The sequence below is a fragment of the Drosophila busckii genome, chromosome 3L (genome assembly GCF_011750605.1).
Source record: "Drosophila busckii strain San Diego stock center, stock number 13000-0081.31 chromosome 3L, ASM1175060v1, whole genome shotgun sequence".
Classification (NCBI taxonomy): domain Eukaryota; kingdom Metazoa; phylum Arthropoda; class Insecta; order Diptera; family Drosophilidae; genus Drosophila; species Drosophila busckii.
Window position 1 is genome coordinate 270,593 of NC_046606.1, and position 21,120 is coordinate 291,712.

Sequence of the window (21,120 nt, forward strand, 5' to 3'; positions counted from 1 at the left end):
CGATAACATTGGTCTGTTTACAATTTGAGCACAAAAGGCAAATTAGTCATCACAAGGCCAATTTAACAAAGTTTTGCAAAATAAGTGTTATATTTTTATAAAATAGAAAAATGAATCGACTTTTTGGACGCGGCAAACCGAAAGAGCCTGGACCAAGTCTTACTGACTGCATTTCAGGTGTAAGTTGAACAGAAAGTGTAATTATGAATATTCTGTACTATTGACCACTGCACACAGGTGGATGCACGGGCTACCAATATTGAAGAGAAGATTGCGAAGTTGGAGACAGAGCTACGTAAATACCGCGAGCAAATGAGTAAGATGCGAGAGTCGCCAGCGAAGAATTCAATCAAGCAAAGAGCACTTCGAGTACTCAAACAAAAGAAGGCGTAAGTTGCGGGCGAAACTACCAGGTTGAATACATTGTAAATATATATTCATATATCAAACTGCAGCTATGAACAACAAGCCGAATCTCTCCGTAATCAGTCGTTTAATATGGAGCAAGCTAACTATGCAGCTCAATCGCTAAAGGATACACAAGCCACGGTAGCGGCCATGAAGGATGGAGTTAAGCAAATGAAAACTGAATACAAAAAAATTAATATCGACCAAATTGAAGTAAGTCTGGTGACTTGTTCGCATTTAACATATATAATATTAATGTAACACACCTTGCAGGATCTTCAAGACGATATGGCCGACATGCTAGAGCAAGCGGACGAGGTCCAGGATGCGATGAGTCGCACTTATGGTATGCCTGAAGTGGATGACGATGATTTGCAGGCCGAGCTTGATGCACTGGGCGACGAAATGGCCCTTGATGATGATTCAAGCTATCTAGATGACGTCGTTAAGGCTCCCGAAGCTCCAGATAGGGAACCAGGTGCTGATAGCATACAGCCTGGAAAGGTAAGATACAAGCTTATTGAAACAACCATGTCATATTATTCATATCATTAATTTCAGAGCACTATTGAAACCGATGAGTTTGGATTGCCTAAGATACCTACCTCTCTGAAGACCACATAAGTTCAATATAAACAAGACGTATTCATATATTAAAAATCAAATAAATTAATAAACATTCGACTTTAGTTTTCCGGGAGTAAGGCATCCACATGTGATTTCATATGTGATGTCTTTCAAATGTACACACCAATGCTCTTAATTTGCCAGCTAAACTCTCTTACTTTGGTCTCTCTCAGTTGCAACTTGCAGTCACAAGACAACATTGAGAACGCGTTTCTCTTAAATAACAAACCACCAGCTAGCTGCTGGTGCCTCTCACTTAAGCTTGTATATATATACCCACCTATACAGATACAGATACAGCAACGTTCATGAAGGTAACTGAGCTTTGAACATGAACTTGAGCGGACTGCGCGCGTGTGTTTCTGTCTCTGCCACTTTGAATGTATTGTCTACAGCTGTGTGCAAAAATAGCGCGTTCGCTTGCGTTTAGTCTTCATCTGACTGCGGTAACGAACGGTCGCAGTTTTCCCAACTGAGCAGCAAAGTCGATCTGAAACTGCATATGCGAATATTCAAGCAATATCAATTGACGGATAGTAATTGCAACTCGAACGCGCAAAGTACTGCCCCTTCGCTGTTCCTTCCAACGTGCTGCCTATTTCGCCAAAATAATTCACTCCAAATAGACCACAGCCGCATTCGTGTTTTCCAATCAACCAATTGAAATAAATAAAATAATAATAATTATACATGTTCGTACAAAAAAATACGTAAATCCAATGCAAAGTGAAAATCTAAGCTATGCAAAAGCATAGTGGATGTGTGATATAGCTCAATTAGAATCAGAATGCACTGCCAAACGGTTTGAAAAATTGGCAATGATAATGTGAATTTTCCCTGCCCCACCCTCGTCAGCAACTGAGCATTGCAGTGCTCTCTAAGTGCCTCTAAGTGTTGTTGTGTGTCAAACGCAATTTTATAAATGAAAATATTTTCATAACCATTTTAACTATAAATGATTAACAAAAGTGTACACGTTAAAAAATAAATAAACCTGCATAAAAAACATATATATAATGAAAACATAATGGATAAGCGTCTACTTGGATTACATCTTCTTCAAATGGTGAGACTGTCGAGGGCCTAGTGCATGGTTGATATTGCTCATACGCACAGTGTGCTCGCAAACTTATCAGCTAATCGTAAATTCCCAGCATTACGTATTTATTCCACTAAAAAGCTACGACTTAAAGAGCTAGTCATACATATTTGTCATATATTAAAACGCCTTTCATAAGAATTCAAGTGTCGTGCAACAGCAAATTCAATAAAAGAAGATAAAATTGTCACATAAAAAAAGCAAATTCAAATAAATAATCACTGACCAACCTCAAGAGTGTTTCGCTTTGCCATTCCTGTACTCAAGTCACAAAAGTAATAAACGAAAGCAAAGCCAAACGACAAACACTTTCAATAAACAGGAATGCAACAGTAGCCGAATGTGGCGAGCAGAGCAGACATGTAGATAGGACATTTTACTGTCCAGCTAAAATGAGAGTTGCCTAAACGCTTGTGAGGATATCCGGAAAAGTTTTTATGATGGGGCACAACGGCCTACCTCTGCCCCGAGTCTCTGCCCTTGCACCTATGTAATACACAAACATATTCATTTTATTCTATTAGTTGCCTGCCAGCGAGAATGCATTTTGCGTATGTTGTTTTCTATTGTTTAACTAACACGAGACATATGTACATGTGTATGTATGTGTGCAAGTGTATGTGTATATAAAGAGCGTCGAGAGAGTGTCTATAAAAAATTTTGCAAACACGCTTTTGTATTGCTCTAAAGCTTTTGGCGTTTTCTTCCGATAACGGGCACACAGACAGACAGACACACACACACACACACACACACACACACCAATACATAAACACACACATAACCAGCATTACATGTGCATGCGTTTTTCTCGCCCCTCCCGCGCGCGGTTGTTTCTCGTCAATTTTCCTCCTCGGTGTCGCATGACCCTGGCCTGCTATTGAAGCTAGACACACTCGGAGGCCAATATAAAGCGCAACGATTTAAAATATATGTATGTATGCATAAGTACATGCTTACATGCATATGGCTATATTGCCACCGATGTCGGCCTACAAAAAACATATATATGTGCATACTTTATCTATGATTTTACATATTGTAATTGTAATAGGCGTAAAAACATTCTATTTAATTGCATAAAAAGGAAATAAGCTTAAAAAGTGTTTTGTAATTTTCTTAAAAATAGCTAAGCTGCCTTTTAATGTAATAGTACTAATCTTTTACATAGATATCTAAAAATACATACGTATGAATGTTTGCTATTGGATTGATAAGCATTCACCATAGAGGAAAACTATTGATAATACGCAACTTTAATATGCGCGTAAATCAAGTGCTGAGCAAATCAACAGTTGGGCTTGTAGGTATTGATTTCGACCTTGGCTACTCTCCAACCCCCAGGCAGATGTTTCATGCTAACGAAAACTAGTTCTAAATTATTGAAAGTATTTGCGTACGTATGTATAAGTGTGGATTCAACATAATACATGCATATATATATGAATATATTTATATGTGTTCTATGTGCCCATGTACATCAAATTCATTACATTGGCATATACATAAACTAGTAGCATTTGCTGTTTGCTTGACAGTCACGTTTTGTTTTTGTATGTCCGCGACCGTTAATTTTTTATTTTCCGATTTTTTTGGTAACTTTATTTATCAGTCTTGGGTACAGCTTTGTTTGCTGCTTGCGGCAAGTTCAACATTACAGTATGAACGATAACCAAGCAAAAAGCACATACTGCCAACTCAACGCAAACTGCAGAGTACACTTATTTGCTGGTTTTTATTTTCTGTTTAAGATTCATTTCTGATTCCCCCTCGCCCCCATCCACAGCCCCTGAGCACGATACACAATAACACAACATTCGGCACATTGAGGTTCAAGGCGACAGCGAAACGGCGCTTCCCAAGGCCAAGTGCAAGCTGTCGTGCCATAGCTCAGCTCTTATAATTATGCATGCTTGGGAAGCGAAATTACATATTCATATGCTATATTATGAATATAGCGTACCAGCTAGTGTGACATTCATATTGGGGCAATGCGCTGATCCTTTATCCAACGATGTGTGCACAGTTGGGATCTTAAGCAGTTCACATTGAAATTAGCCAATGGCCGTAAGATAATGACTTTCAAAGCTTCTACCAAGCCACATATTAAACTTAAAGCCAAAAAAGCAAAGTCATATCTACACATATACATACATACATGCATAAGTAGGTACAATATACATACATGGATAGTCGAATTAAGATTCAGCATTCGACAGAAGCCAGTCTAGTCACATAACACACACACTCACACTCGCACTCACACATGCACAGACCCCATACTGGTGCTTGCTTGCGAGCAGCCGAAAATCATGACCTTCCACAATGCCAACAGCAACTGTTGCCTCTTGTGTGCCCGCTCGCCCGCTCTTCCGGGCCTATACCTTAATCGCTTTTTGTGAGCGCCGTGGCTAGCTTTTTTGGCAATGCGTGAGCGCCCCGCTCACACAGACACGTGCACACACATGCACACACACACACACACGTATGGCAGAGTGCGCTGCTCAGAAATAAGGCCAAGGTGACTCACCTTGATTTCAGACGGAATGAACGAACTGAACTTAAAATATAAAGAAACGAAACGAAAAGTAGAAGCCGCTCTGCTTGCCTAACTGAAAAAACAGAAGTGCCGCATACAACAAGAGTGGCGTTTTTTTTCTCTCTTCTTAGCTTAAATTGTTGCTATTGCTGTGTTGCTGTTGCTGTTGCTTTTGCTGTTGTGTTTTATACGAGTGACCTTGCCGAAAAAGCTTCAAGCATAATAATTAACAAGTTGAGTGGTGTGGCATAGAATCAGCCATAGAGTCTGAAACCGAAACCTTTTGTAGTTTTTATTGAGCACCCAGCGTCGCGACCGCACGCCGTCAGATTCAAAGCCAGAGGTCAACGTCAGGATCAGTGTCATTGCTTTTGCTTTTTGTTTGCTTGTGTTTTTATTTATTTATTTTTTGGCATCGCCGTGCGTTGACGCGACCAACTGAGCACGGAAAGTACGTTCACTTAAACCTTTTGTTCGCATGGAAGAGATATTTACATACAAACTTGCAGTGTATATGAAATACATGCAGGTTGACGATGGATTCTCGGTTAGGATCGTTGAAATATAGAAATTACGTATACGTCAAATACGAATATTACGTATACGTACCCTTAGCAAATTACGTATACGTACAGTATATTCGACAATTATAAATGTGTAAATATAATCGAAAGTGCAAATGCGTTGCATTGCATTTGTCGAATTCGTCGATGCAATGCTCATTCCACAGTTTGACAGTCAATATAACTTGAGCGTTACTACTCAAACTGTAACACGCGCCGCACTTAACGCCACTCCAAGGCTACCCCATAGTTTTAGATGCATTGGACAAATCGCGCGCCTATCTCAAATAGCCCCCCAAATGCGGCAGTGGCACTGCACACACATACATACACTCACACACATGTAGATTTAGCTATGTATATCACTATCGTACTCAAAACAACCCGACAATACAGCAAAAATTCAGCAACAACAACAACATCATCAACAATATACTTTTGGCCTTAACTGAGGTCTTGCTATGCACCTCGAAATTGCAAACACAATAACAATAAAAATAAAAACTAATATCAAAATGCACATGTAGAAATGTATGTGTGTGTGTGTGTGTGTGTGCATGTGCATTTGTATATATGTAGTTGCAATAACAGTTTGAGGAGAGCAACAACTCCCGCGCTTTTGTTTTTGTAGTTGTGCTCATACTTTAATGTATATATATGTGTTTTTTTTTTTGAGATGGTATTTGCATTGGTATTTGACGAGAGCGAGAGCGCAAGAGAGTCAGAATGATTTTCGCTTTTTCATTTTGCGTCTCTGTGTATTTCAAACGTAAGCTCTTTTACTCTTTACGGCAAGGCAATGTGCAATGCAATACGTAGCTACGACTTCTCTTTGGCTCTCTCGCTCACAGTTAGCCTCTCTCTGTCTCGTGGCTCTCTTTGTAGCTTTGTTTTTGTTTTGTTGTTGGCTGACTGGTAGGTATAGTGCAATGACTACGTTGCGGACAACTCGCTGTTGCTGTTGCTGTTGCCGTTGCTGCTGCTCTGCGAATGATGATGGTTATCGAAGGTCTTTCACCCGAACTCGGTCATTGGCGTACATTTGTGTGCTGCTGCCGCCGCCGCTGCCGCTGCTGCTGCTGCTGCTACTGACTGCGCTGTCTCGGTTGTTGCTGCTGGCGTTGACGCTGACGCCAGCTCGCTCGCAAATCCAGAGCTTTTCAAAGTGTACATGTCGCAATATCTTAAGAAAGTTCAATTACCCCAAACAATCAGATTTACTGTCTGTTTTTTGATGCATACACTCGACGCGTTGACCGAGACTGCGGCAGCGACGGCGTCAGCGACAGCGACTGCGGCAGCGAGAGGAACATGGGCAGAGTTGGGAGTTGGATTCAACGACGCTTGTTTGTGTTGCAGTTTTCTAATGCTGCCTGGCATGTTGGGCATGGGCATGGTTGCGATTGCGACTCCGGCTCGACTCGGCTTCGTTGGAAGGGAGATGAAATGCGCTTGCACGGCCACTTTTGTGGCTATTTTCATAGTGTGTGGAGCATCTTTTAATGTTTGCATGGGTATGGGTATGGGTCGGTGTGTGCATAAGTTTCTAGTTGTTTTGGTTTTATGTGCTGTTTTCGTATTTCAATTTGCCTCAAATGTTATTCTACGCTCAATGGGAAATTTTTTGTTTAATGACCTGCCGCATTTTGTGTTTGCATTTGTTTCTTCGTAGTCATGCAAATAACTATCAGAGCATTGTGAATGCTTTTTTTTTAATTTATTTCTTTCGATATACATATTTCAACTTTCGGTTGCTACATCGATTTAGTAATGCCTGTATAAATGTTTTCGCATTCAGTGAGAAAACTTGAATGGAGAGATGCAGCTGCAGTTGAATATGTATTGGTATTGAATTCGTAGTTGGCAATGCCAAAAATCAAGTACATATGTATATATGTTTTACATTTGCCTATACCAAAAGTGAAAACTATCTCAAAACTTAAAACTGCATAAATTGCACTCAGGCAAACTTGCACTTGAGTCATTTCGGTTGAGAGCCAAGCTCCCTCTCCCTCTTCATCTCCCTCCCTGCGCATTTATTTTGTTTTGTTTTGCTTTTGCTTTTTTTCGAGGTGCATTAAACGGCAAATTGTTTCGTGGGATCAACACACAAAGTGCGTTGATCTCTCCGTAGCGACGGGGCAGCGTTGGAGCAGCAGCAGCAGCAGCAGCCGCAGCCGCACAGCTGCAGCTTTGCGCCAGCAACGGCGCTTTTATTTGAGGTAACAAATGTGAATGAATTTTGTCGACGCTGTCTCTGACGCCGCTGCTGACGTAGGCGTTTTCAGCCGGCACGCTCCCCCTTGCCTTTTTTGTATTTACTTATTTTATTTTTTGTAAATGAGAGCGGCTGACAGTGCGTGAAAATAGCTAATAATACAAGTAGCAATTATGTAAATAATTAATTATGATTCGCTCAAAATTTCAATCGGCCCACAGCGCTGTAACTTGGCACTGCTCAACTTATTTCATTTCATTTTATTTCATTTCACTCAACCTGAAAGCAAAAGCAATGCTAAATTTGCAGTCTGCGTCTGCAGTCGTTGGTTTGTTGCTCATCGCTGCTGCTGCTGCTGCTGCTGTTGCTGCTGCTGCTCCGCTTCATGTGCATTTGTATGCGTGTAAATATACGTGCAAGTGTGAACTCTGCTTGTGACCGATGAAGGCAATGTTGTTCGTTGACCTTTTTCAAGTGTTGTTGCCATGATGACGATGATGATGACATGAAAGGAGTGCGCGCGCGATTCGTAAGTTGTAGGCGCTCGGCACATTGTTGTTGTTCTTATTTGTTACTGTTCACAGCTGCAGCTTACGCAGCGTTATTGTTTTTGCTTTGCCACTGTTATTGGATTTTTGCTCCACACCTACATACGAATTATACGAATGTAGTATAAGGCAAGCACTACACTAAATAAAGTATACGTACAATGATGGCTTAACGCAAAACGCTTCCCCTAGTCACTAAAATCTTTTAATGCAATGACCTTCCTAACGATCAACGGCACTTGTATACATATGTACATATATGATTCATAACAATAATAAAAAATTGTCTTGCAATTTGATGTGAGAGATATCTCTACTGGATATTACATAAAAATGGTGGTGCTTAAGGTCGGTCAGGTTTATGGTACTAGATTATTTTTACTTCGAGTCTGATATTGTTTTTGATACTCTTGGGAGCTTTGCTGTATTTGATACTCTGTTTGGCCAAAATACACCGCTGGCACTTGTTGCCAAATGCATCGATATAAGCAATAACACACGCATCGAGACTAATCTTTGAAAATATCCTAGTAATTATCCTAATGAACTTAATCTAACTCCCTCAGATTAACAATCGATATGCTTATCACTCACTCAGTTAGATACGTACGTACATCAAAATATTGTATGAAACGTCCCACCGTATACGTTTACTCTTAAAAGCGCGAAATGCTCTGTCACCAAAATAAAAGAGAAGAGAATGAAATGCAACTGCAAGTGATCATAGAGAAACGTATGCACGCACACACATGCAGCCATTGTAAATGTGCATGTGTATGTGTGTTTTACTGCTTGTAGTAAAAATACAAACACACACACATACATATGTATATATGTATGCATGTTTCATATATATTTGCATTGCATTTTGCCGGCGCGATTTTCAAAGTTTTTGTCTAATGTACACACACATGTGCGCTTGTATTTGATGGTGACTGTGTGTGTGTGTGCGTGTGTGTATGTATGCGTATATGTTCATGTGTGTGTGTGTGTGTAACAACGACTAACTTGTTTCTGTTGTTGACGGCGTCGTCGTCGTCGCATTCGACTTTTTCAATGAGTCAATCCTTGAAATGTTTACTTCCTGATACGCATATGACTATTGAACAAGTTTGCTTTGTTAGATTTTTCGAAGGTTGCTTATATTTTATACAAACTCACACATGCATTTTCTTTTACATACTAATATGTGGGCATGTCTGTGTGTGCGAATGGGTAAATGTAGAACTAATGGTCAGATAGATATAGTTCTTTGATTTTGCTTTCATCAACGGCAAGTAATGAAAGATAATTAGTAATCATCTTGCAGTTTACTACATATTGTCAAAATCGCGTATTAAAAACATGCAACGCAATTTAAACTGCATTTATCAGAATCGGAAGTTGGACTAATTTTAGAAAACTACTGGAATACGGGAATAAAACAATAGCCAACATTTTGAGTGCGATATAATGTGAACTTGAATACTTCGTTCAATGAAACATGGCTTTGTTGTTGTTGTTGTTGTTGTGCTTAAGCTCGAGCAGCTTATGTTTCACACGCACACAATACATACATAGATACAGGCACATAGACGGGCCACGCAACAAAGTGCATACAAATTATCAAACGAAAGCTTTTATTTTTTATACGGCTTTTATTCCTAGCCATGACAGTGTGAGAAGGTCACAACTATACGCAAACGCTCAACGCTCAAAGCTCAAAAGCATCTACAGCAAAAGCACACCAGCTACTACTTATGTACACATACATATATAAATATTTATAAGCATGTATTTATATATATGAAGCATTCTTAGATTTACAGAAAAAGCTTATAGTGTAGACATAGCATGATTTGCTGGTTATCTCTCTCGCTCTAGAGATTCATCCTTGTCCACCCTACGATCTACTGATTACAAAGCAGAAGCATTAACTCATTCAAATTTCAATTTCAATTCAGCGTAAATAATATACAGACGTGTGTAGATTTGAAGCTTTTACTAAAACTCATTTGTAAACAATTGCAGATACCATCAAACAGCAACTTCGGCTAGACATACCCATTAGCCAGCGGAGATCGGGTCAGACAGGCCTCTGGCCGGCCTGTGGCCTACCTTATGCCGAAGAGCACGTCAAAAGACCATAAATGCGTGCCCAAAGCGGATTCCTGGACACACATGCGAATTTGGTCGATGTCAACCATATTGGAAATGACAATAAAACATTTTATTTATATATTTACCGTATACGCTGTAAAATAAAACATAACGCAAAGCAAGGACTTTGGCCTTAACAAGCCTCTCGCTACGATGCATCCACCTTCCTCTCCAATAACAACAACAACAATAATTAATATACAAGTATCGGGACAAATAACACGTTTTACAAACAATACTATTTAAATATTGTGAAAACTATACACTGCCTTATTGAAGATATATCGTATATATACAATCGCCTTTACACCTTTATATTAAATAAAATATATATACACTTTACAAACAAAAAGAAAAAAGAAAAAAAAAACAGCCAAAACCTGAGGAAAACTATTAAGAAACTGTTAACGGACTTGGAGCTCTCAATTTTAGAGGTGAGTTTGATAAATTTAATCTAAAACGAATGTAGCCCTGCCCTACTAAGGGCTTATAGCGAATTCGAATTAAGTTTGTGTAAAGTAAGCGTGAAGTTGAACTGATGAAACTGAAGCTAAGCGAATCGAAACATATTTAGTCTGCAATGCACTTCTATACAACCTACCGAGCGCGTCAAGTAACTATTCAAATAAATATTGCGTATACGCACCGTATTGTATATGGTATTTGGTAAAAAGTGAGAGCGGGCTAAAATTTGTCTGCTTACCTTTTGTAGCTCACAGAACATTGGCAAAAATCTGCGGTAATTTTATTTACATGCATTCGTGTTATGGTTATGTGCATTTTCATTTGAATTTTCCCAATGAACTTGCAGCAGAAAAGTGAATACCCGCTGCGTCAGCTGCCGCTGCAGCTATTGCTTTTGCTGCTGCCTGTATTGAATAATGGAAAACAAGTTTTCCGCAACGCATGCGCCACAAATAGCAACATCAGCAGCAGCAGCAGCAACAACAGCAGCAACAACAACAACACTGGGAGTACAACGGCAAAATGGCATGCGATGGAAAACCCAACGTAGACCCAACTAACTAACAGTGAGGGAGCAAGCGACGCGGGTAACTTGCGGTACAGTGTTGTAATGTCGATCGTTGTTGTTGTCGCTGCTGCTGTTGTTGTTGTTATAGCACCTATTGCTATTGCGCTTTCAAGTTTGCAGTTTTCATATTTCGGCGTTGTTGCCATTGCCATTTGTTTATACGTTCGTTTGCTCACAGTTCAATGTTAACGAACTTTTTGCGCTGTAAACGTGATTTGCAACAACAAGCATTGTTTTTGTTGCACCCAGACTTTCACTTGCAATGGCAGCAGCTAACAGAGAGAGAGCGAAATGCAGCAGCAGCAAAAATTACTTCGTGCTGGTGATGGTATTTTGCTTGATGCAGTTGTTGTTGCTGTTGTTGTTTCGCTTTTAATGCATACAGTTCAATAACACGTTATATAACAAGTATTTTGCCACAAGCTTGTTTCTACTGCATATGGCATTTGTATATAGTATATAGAATAGAGGTTTCGAAATTAGATTTAGCTTAGAAACATTGTCATAGAAAGTTTTGAATAATTATGTTGCACTTCGTTTTATTTCAGACGTTTCACCAAGAATTGGAAAGTCAACTAGCAGCTAATTGAGCATCAATTCTAAAATATACATATGATAAGATAATGGATATGCTAAAGGGTTTCAATCACAAAACGTCCAAGCCAAGCAGCATATACTAAATCAATTTACAAGTTTATCATTCGTAAATGTAAAACAAGAATCAAACCAAATCAAACCGTCTTATTGAAGTGCCTACAAATTTATAAAAGACTCCAAATATTGTGTTCATTCTAAGGAAGCAAGTGTGATAAGCAACATTTATCAAGTAACAAACGGATAATACTTTAATCATAAGCAGTACCTATAATTAAGCTATCTACATAAATATTTCAAGTGAAAAGAGGAAGAGAAAACGGCTACACACTGGCAGTTAACAGTATTTGCAGTGCAGGCTTTGCCCTATCAGCGATGCCATTTATCGATGATGCACTGCTCTGGTGTCCGGATAACGATGGTCGTCTTGTTGGTGGTCTAGACCTGGCAACATGCATGGCAGTAAGTTTTAATGCGCTTAATCTAATCGAAATTTAATATGAATTTTTTTATTCTTTAGCAGGATGACTCTGCGGTAAATGCTGAAAGCATCAACCCTACGGTTCAGACAGGTGGATTACAACAGCAGCAACAGCAACAGCAACAGCAGCAGCATCAACAGCAGCAACAGCAGGAGCAGCAACTAGCAACGGACTGTCAGGAGCTAAGTGGATCTACAGCGGATCGCAATGTGAATGTGGCCGTTGAGCCTCTTTGCGGGAGCGACTCATCCGATGAGCTCTTTCGTACGCTCTCCGAGAGCAATTTTGAGATTGAAAGCCTGCTGTCCGATTTGGCGACCGTTGAGGTCAAAGTCGAAAATGTACATGCGAAAAGAATCACAGACAAGTTGAAATACACATTAACACTCAATTACACACACGCTCACACACACACAGCTCATAAAATATAAACACACACGCCTACACATACAAAAGCCCACAAGGCTACACAAGCTCGCCTAATGAATATCTCGTACTCAGGCACATTTGAATAGTTCACAGGACTTTAATCTACAACGAATGAAAATTGATTTGCTTACCCCTTTCTTTTTATCTTTGTTCTTCTCTTCCCAACAAATCAAAACAAAACCAACAAAAACAATTGCTTTGCTTTCTTTCCTTCTATGCTAAATCTTTCCTAGGAGGAGAACAACAACAACAACCACAATGTCATCAGCGACAATGACTTTGCTCGTGTCGCCGCCGCAGTTGTCGCTGGCGACGATCTGTTATCCAAAGAGAATGCTCAACTGGCCGTCCAAGGCCTTGTTGATTCGGTAAGCGCAAGTCTAGCAGATAGCGGCAACGCTAATGGACAACATGATCAAAGGATAGCAGCCTTTGGATCTACCGCAGCGCTGGCGGCGGTGTCTCCTGCAGCAAAACGAGCTGGTAAGTCATTGGAGAAAACGACGTGTGTAACTGCCCAATAATTTGTTGTCATTGATATTGATATAGGTTTCCTTCTCTCGTGTGATATGATCAACAACAACAACAGTAACGATAACTGTTCACCAGAAGAGTCACGTTATGTGACAGGGACGAGCGCATCAGCGAATCCTTTGTTAGTGGAAAAGCTGATGTCGAAGCGGTTTAATGTTAACAAGCGATCCGACAAATTGAATGGTAAGTCAAGCACCAAATTGTCGCCTCACATTTCAAAAGTTTTGTGAATCAACAAAAGCTTTAGCCATCTAGCGGAGCTTGTTGTCATAAGTTTGCAACAGATGGCGCAATTTTTAACGATTTCGATAAATTAAAGCTGTGTTAAATCACTGTTAATGTCTGAGCACTGTAATGCTCAAAAGCGAGCACTGTTAAATGTTAACATTAGCCAAGACAACAACCCATCAATTGCACAAATATTCGGAGCATTTATCCGAATAAAAATACTGAACTAATGGTGTTGCATGTTTCGCACTTGTAAATTGGCGCGCTTCTTAAAATGATTTGAATCTGGTTAGCACCAAATGTACATGTAGATATTTTGTTTAACTAAACCTGCTTGTTTCTTATGCCTGTGTTGATAATATGTTAACCAATATAAATTATAGAATCCCATTGTCTTTTAACTTGTTACGTCAGCGGGAAATAGTAATAATTAAATTACTTTGAGGAACATAAGATTATACTTAAGGATTCATGTTTACAACTTATCAATATTTGGCAAATGGCCAAACGACTGCGGTCCCTTGCCATTCAGCGAATCGCAGCAACAACAGCGTGGGCGCCTACTTCCTTTTTAAAAAGCCAGACACCCAGACATAGCTTAGAACGGGACAACTGGGTGGCAACGAACCAACGAACGGTTGATATTTTTTTCGAATTCTTATGTTTCCTTCAACCAACGCAGCCAACGAGCCAGCGAGTGAGACAGCGACATCGACATCGACAGCCAAGTCTGCTGGAAACAACTCGCCTCCCCCACGTCGGCAGGTCGCCGCTCCCTTAGGGAGGTCAATATATTTTGCGTGTGGAAATTTTACTCTCAAGGTCAAAAGGATATTGCCACTGTGGGTGGCGTTGCGTTGGCATTGGCGACGGCGGCGGCGGCGGCACCATCAACACTTGTGTGTAGGAAATGTTTTGTGTTTGTGTCGGGACTTTCATAAAAGACAAAATGGCGGACCATACCATACGCCTCACTGGCGGCCATTTTGCGCCTGTGCCTGTTCCTCAAATTCCTCTCCTCTTCGTTGTTTGTGCGGCTGGTTTTCGACAACCTTGAACTTGAAATTTTCGTTCGAGTTCAGTTCAGGGCGTAAAAACGAAATAGACGTTTGGGCATGAGAGCGCAGGCATCCTTGTAGGAGGGTAGACATGCCCAGGACAAGGTACTGCGTTGGGCTGATAGGCGCCAGACGCCTTCTCATTTTTTACACAAACTTTGCTTTTTTGAGTTCAAGCAACGTCTAAGCGTCGTCCTTTAATTTCGGTCTTTCAAGGATACTTGTGGCAAGTGGGCAAATCTTTAGACGCACTGCCACGTCCAGTGCTAGTCTGAAGCGTAACCCACCCAGCTCTCGAGGACAAAATCAGAAGTCATTGACATTGCGAGCAACATCAGTGTGATTGTTCACTTAGTTCAATAGGTTTAGCGTTAGTACAAGGTTAAATTGCGGCCACCCCACTTTGCAAGTGCGCGAGCCCCCGCCCCTCCAGTTCAGCATACCTCTTCTCGGTTGCAGCAGGTTGGTTTTTGACTTAACTGAGCTATTAATGTCAAGGAGTTTGAGTTTTCAAAAGTGCGTTAGTTTCTGCGTATGTTGCTTGATCCGTTCACTTCAGGGATGGGTGCCAAGCATTTTATTTTGTCATTTAATGAATACAAAACAAGTCGCAATCAATGAAAAGGTCGCTTCAAATAAATGTACTAAATTGCAAACTATTAAATTTTGCTTAACTAGAATTTCCATCCCTCGATAATTTGATCAGTAGATTATTTATATGAATACTTTACAGTCATTCCTATTCTTGTATGCATTTGATTCTATGTGTGTGTGTGTGTTTGTGTGTGCTTTTGGCCATGGCTCACGGCTGCACGCATTTGTTGTCTTTTGGCTAGGCATTGACAATTTGAATTTTAAATCATGTCGCGCGCTTTTCAAATGTGCGTTGTTATAGCCAAATCAGGATTTCTGCATGTCCCCTGGCCAACAATTCGCCCTGCTGGCAATTAGACATACAACTAAAACAACAGAGCAAACATACAGCAAACAACAAAAACAATTGAAGCTATAACAACAGCGAACGATGTCAGGGGCGTTCATTTTTCCATTGCTAGCCAGCTAGTCAGTCGGGCTGAGCACGTCACTGTCACTATCGTCTAAGCGTCAGCGTCACCTCGAGTGCCAAACGGTGCTATTGCTATTGCGAATGCACTTTGCAATTTTCTTGATTTTTATATTGGTAGATAGATATACACATACCATATACATACGGGTATATGCGATATGCGATTTCAGCGAACTGCAAACACTTGTCATATCCTAATAATGAATAGCTATAGCAATCCCTTTATAATCCCTATTATTATATACTATATCAATATTGTTTTTTGTATTCATTTGGGACGACGCTTATCCCCATCACCATTTCCTTTGTAGAAACAAACGTCAAGAATTGAGAGCAAAACGAACAAAGTGGGAGAACCGAGTGCATTTGCCAATTTTCCCGCTTACATTTAGCTAGTTGCACACATACATATAAACATATGTATGTACAGGTACACACACATATAGCTTTGTTTTTTGATTGTATTAGAGCGTGAGTCGATTTTGCATCCCGATCTCACTATTAAAACGAAAACAAAAGATAGTAATGATGATGATGATACAAGCTTACAAATTCTCAAACGCAGTCGCTCGCTCGCTGCGGTCTCTCCACTCTTCTCCATTTTTCGTTTAGCTTTGGCTGGCTTTGAACGTTTAGTGCCTGAACTTGTCTTGAGTGCACACACACACACACGCACACATATGCACATACAAATACAAGATACAAATACATACAATTTGTGCACAATGGGAGCCAAAGCAACAATTCTCTCACAGTCGGCCAGCCAAGCGGTGAGAGGGAGAGCAACAGCAGCAGCAACACATTGATAGCTTTATTTTTGCTTTGCTATAGCGTGTGGTATGTAGCCTTGAATTAGTTCGCTGCACTCGCGTGACGATGTATTTCATTGCATGGGTGTGTGTGTGTGTGCCTCGATGTGTGCGTAAATGTGAGTGCTCATGAGTGTGCGTCTATGTGTGTGTGTGAGCAAAGCAGCGGAGAACGCAACCGCCGCTTGAGAGAGTGCGAGAGCTCCCCTTTTGTCCACAAATAAATAGATGCATATACAAACACATGTACATATGTGTGTGTATGTATGAAGCAAAAAAAAAAAATACTTAGAAATGCATCGCCAAAAGTATAAACGCTCCTCTTTCGTTCACTCCTCGCTACATTTTGCTTTCGTTACCCAGTTTACTATTCAGAGCGATGTTCTGTGAACGAGTTTCCCACTTTCGGTATTAGTTTAAGCTTTTGTAATATGTATTGCATTTTTATAGTGGGAAAAGGTGAACTTTGAGTTCCTTACATATACAATCTATCGATGCATAATGCTCTGTGCGAATACCAAAATTCACATTACACACTGTCTGTCCTTCAAAGAATAAGCACACAGCCAGCAAAAACAAGAGTGCAAATTGCATGCGTAAGAGGCAACGACAGAAATAGCAGCCAACTGCAGAAAATGTGCATTAGGCGGATATGTCTGGCGACTATGAAAACATGTGCATATATAATCTGGTCGCATACTAAACATACATACTATGTATAAACATATTCATCTCAATATTAATGATTTTGTTCGCATACGCATATGCACTTCAAATTGTTCTTATGAACTATATTCATAAGCTGACTCTAGTGACTTTCAATTAATGAGCGTACACTTTAACATACACACACACACACACACATGTGTGCATGTGCATTAGTATGTGTGCACACAAACACATCTAAGTGCATACATATTTTAGAATGTAATTGAACGTCTGGCCTAGACCTAGAAAAGGAAATTTTATTTATACTCGTTCGTTCTTCGCTAGTTGCTTTTCGCTCGCTTTATTTATTCGTTGCTCAGTTCCATCGGTTCACAGAACTTTTTTTTCAAATGTGTCTGTGAGCGCGACTATTAATTCTCCTTCCTCCTAAACTTAAATGTGCCTTAGAGATCCTAGAATGACATCGACTGATTTCCTTTTCAGCTTTTGCTCTTCTTTTTCAAAGTGATAGAAAGGTGAACTAAGAGCAAGTCTCACACGAATTAAGCGTTTTGCCTGGGAATTTTTTCCATCGTTATGTCTAGTCTAGGCCATCCTAAGAATAGGGGGCGGCGCGGCGTGGGTGGGAGGAGGGTGTTTACGCCTTAGCTGTTGCAGTGCTAGTAAGTGCCACTGTCCGTGGGGTAGCAGAGACGCTAACGACGATTCCGATTTACGTCGCTTAGTGTCGAGTCGCTAGTCGCGAGTCGCAAATGTTTCGGTGGCAACGGGGCGGGGGGGCACTAGTCGAAACACGCATGTTGTCCATGTCCCCATTCGAGTCAAGTGACGTGTTATCTGTTGCCTTCTCTCAGAACTTTGACTTCTATTGGTTGAATGTCGTTGCAGTGTTTTTTTAGTTTGTGCAAATTTGACGTTTGATATTGTTGCTGTTGCTGCTGTTGCTGTTGTGGTCGTTGTAGCTTTAGCTGTTGCAGTTGTAGATCGATCTCACTTAGGCTACCGTGTTGTCGTTCACCCCGCTCCCCGCTCTACCCCATGTGTCAGCAGTCTTGTTTTCAATGCCAATACGTGTTTGAGTTCAGTACTGTGCATGCTTGCAATTATGTCTGTGTGTGTGTGTGTGTGTATAAATATGTGTGTACATTATGCGATTGGTATTATTAGCAGCATCCCATGGAAAACGAAAACTGTCAATAGCAGCAAACACTTTCCCTCTCGTTGCTTTCCATTTGTGCAAGTAGTAGCAACAACTTCATTATTATTATCACCATCATCAGCGGCAACTCGGCAATAGCAACAGCAACTGCAACATCAACAACAAACAACTTGCAGCTATGCAGTAATTACTGCATGATCAATTTGCCGGCTGCTAGCCATCCATGTCGGTGAAAAACTTTCCTTGAGCCACAGATACACACAAATGTGTGTTACAAACACAATTGCAATGTACATAAATGTATCTTGAAGATAATGCTACTATGGTAGGTAGGGTCAGCATTTGAACACTTGTCATGCAACTTAGTAGAGAATCTAAAATTGTATTGACACATTAGTGCAAAATATTCATTCTAAAGTGTACTAATACACATCCCACTTAATCGCTCAAATTGCATAGCAGCTAAGACTAAATGAAAACGAACGCTGAGACTGAGACAGAGACAGAGCGACCGAGAGACAGAGAGACAGTGCGAGCTGTCGCAGTCAGTTTCGCTATTGTTGTTTCTGCTTTAGTTGCAATCGTTGTGTTGTTGCTTTTCGTTGTTCCGCCGCCTACCGTTTGCCTCTAATGCTTTTCATGTCTGTCTTTTCCGTCCAATGTCTGCGGTTGACGGTCGTACAGTTAGACGGACGTTTGCTTTGCTTGCATTTACAACTTGCATACACATACATACGTATATATATATACATAGATAGACAGACATGCACAAAAATGGCATTGAAAATCTTTTTCAATACTCGTAAAACACGTAAACAAACAACAAAAACGAACAAAAAACATAAGCATTCATCTCTGCCACACCGACAATCTGATACTCTCACATCTGTGTAATAGATATTATCATATTTCATACACTCTGAAGTTTATTGTACTCGTTGAATAGCAATGAGCATTCTGAGCTGATTAAGTGTGCTCCCACATTTTGCAGGATATTTTTATTTGATAAACACCACTTGTGTGTATCTATTGTTGCACATCTGTATGCATCTAGTTGCGTCTGTTTTGGAACTTTCCAGTATAAAAGCTCATACATACATGTACTTACTACAATGAACTTGAAAAATGTTATTGTAGCTTAAACAACTTTATACAAATACGTAAAATATGACAATTATAATAATCAAAGTTCTTTACTCTGGCATCTACATAAGTTAACATTAACAGCGCCATAGAAGACTATTGTGAGTGAATTGGCGGCTACTCTGCCGTATTATGTTAATAGCAACTAATCATTTAATACAAATGATCTGAAACGCCTACCTAGGCTTTGTTGAAATATAAAAATTAAACAAAAAAAAACTCAATTAAAATTTTCACTGTCCAGTCCTCAATACTATCTATGTAAAACGCCTGTCTCTTGCGAAGTGTTGTTGAGCTTTTCGCTTTCATTTTCTTTGCTGCATTGGCAGTAACATTAGTGATCGCTTTAATTATACCCTGTAGTCGCTCTTGTGAGCGAATGAACTTTACTTGTAAATGCTTTTCAGAATTTGTCAAAGATCGATTTTGAGTATAAACTGCTAACTCGAGTAATTAGCAATTTTACATGTGGTATGTGCTGCTCGAGCTGTTGCAACTGCAGTTTTTTACTTGGTTTTATTTGAGAAAATCGAAAGTTTTTCCACACGCCATAATGCAAAAAGAAAGTGCAAGTGCAACATGCGGCCAAAGAAAGGAAATTTAAGCAATGCAAAAACAGCAAACAATGCTAGCGGGCCAACGGGACAACGGGGCGTATGCGCTATTTGGTGTGGCCAAGTGTAGGATGCCAGCGACTGCGCTTGTGGCTTGCTGACGAGTTTTCGCAGTATGGCAGTAGTCTCTGTGTTTTTCTTTTGTGCTATTTTCGCTGTCAAGTGTAAGTGAAAAACCACTGGCCAATTGAGCAACGAGCGTTAATCATAATTAAATAAAATATTCGACCGTTACCCCTTCTTAGCCCGCAACAGCAAAAAGATTTCTGCAGTGTTTACGAAACAGAATTCTTTTAAACGAATATGTGAAAACTTTAACACGTTTTAATTTCTTCTTGTTATCTTTCTTATGGCTTGTAAATGGGGAAAAGACTTAATGAAGGTTGTTGCAATAAAATCGCTGTGCTAGTTAACTTTTTTTGATAGAAAGGTCAATGTCAATACATAAATATGCATAAGTGTAGTTTCAATAATTGCCACTTCTTTTTGCACTAGAACAATCGAAAGTAACGGATCTCAAGAAATGTTTTCATAAGTAAAAAATCTTCAAAGACCGACCCATGCCATAGAAACACTTACAAGTCTGATGGAACGCACAAAAATAAGTTAGACAAGCCCCAACAACAAAATAGTCTGCTCAAGTGGGGGGAGCAACAAGCTTCGCTTCTGTCTGCAGGTTAGTCAGTCAATTGTTGTAGAGGGATTGGGATTGGAATTGGGATTGGGTAGCTTATTCGTTGGGTTTGGGTGCATTGCGCGTGTATTATATGATATGAGGTCATTCACTGCTGTTAGCTTCGAAAATGCTGTCTGGCCGTCGAAGTTATTGTCGATGTCGCGGCGATTCCCTTAATGCTGTTTTTCGCTCTTTATGAGTGAGAAGGCAAATGAGGTTTGGTGTGGAAGAAGAAGAAGCTGTAAGCAGTCTCGCTGCCAAGTCATTGATATACATATTGTATGTATATCTGGCACCTTCCTGACCATCGCCTCAGCGTCTAGTCTGATGAGTTGCCGACTGGCCAAAAGCGAAACCAAAAGAGCATGTGAAAATAAAAACAAATACACAAGCAACAGTAGGAGATGTGGACCTTCTGTCGTTGTCTGTTCAATGACTTTTGTTGAAACATGAATCCCCCTCCTAATCAGTCCCAGCAATTTAAG

At 40.2% G+C, this 21,120-nt stretch overlaps 2 protein-coding genes across 4 annotated transcripts in view; both read left to right on the forward strand.

The window, feature by feature from the left end:
• The first annotated feature begins 29 nt into the window (after positions 1–29).
• Positions 30–1,081, forward strand: LOC108600759 (charged multivesicular body protein 5). The gene is made up of 5 exons (XM_017988519.1): positions 30–179; positions 238–389; positions 456–621; positions 682–912; positions 970–1,081. The coding sequence occupies exons 1-5, from the start codon at positions 111–113 to the stop codon at positions 1,030–1,032; spliced, it is 681 nt and encodes a 226-aa protein (XP_017844008.1). The 5' UTR covers positions 30–110; the 3' UTR covers positions 1,033–1,081.
• Positions 1,082–1,457: 376 nt separating this feature from the next.
• Positions 1,458–21,120, forward strand: part of LOC108599844 (ecdysone-induced protein 74EF) — a 30,705-nt gene continuing 11,042 nt past the window's right edge. The window contains exons 1-7 of one of the 3 annotated variants that reach the window (XM_017986970.1): positions 1,458–2,101; positions 10,013–10,575; positions 11,723–12,000; positions 12,070–12,230; positions 12,292–12,591; positions 12,913–13,162; positions 13,229–13,396. In XM_017986970.1, coding sequence (XP_017842459.1) covers position 12,000; positions 12,070–12,230; positions 12,292–12,591; positions 12,913–13,162; positions 13,229–13,396 — 880 coding nt within the window. In that variant the 5' untranslated portion in view covers positions 1,458–2,101; positions 10,013–10,575; positions 11,723–11,999. Of the gene's footprint in view, positions 2,102–10,012; positions 10,576–11,722; positions 12,231–12,288; positions 12,592–12,912; positions 13,163–13,228; positions 13,397–21,120 lie in introns of all 3 variants that reach the window. The other 2 variants (XM_017986969.2, XM_017986971.2) reach the window with 2 other exon arrangements.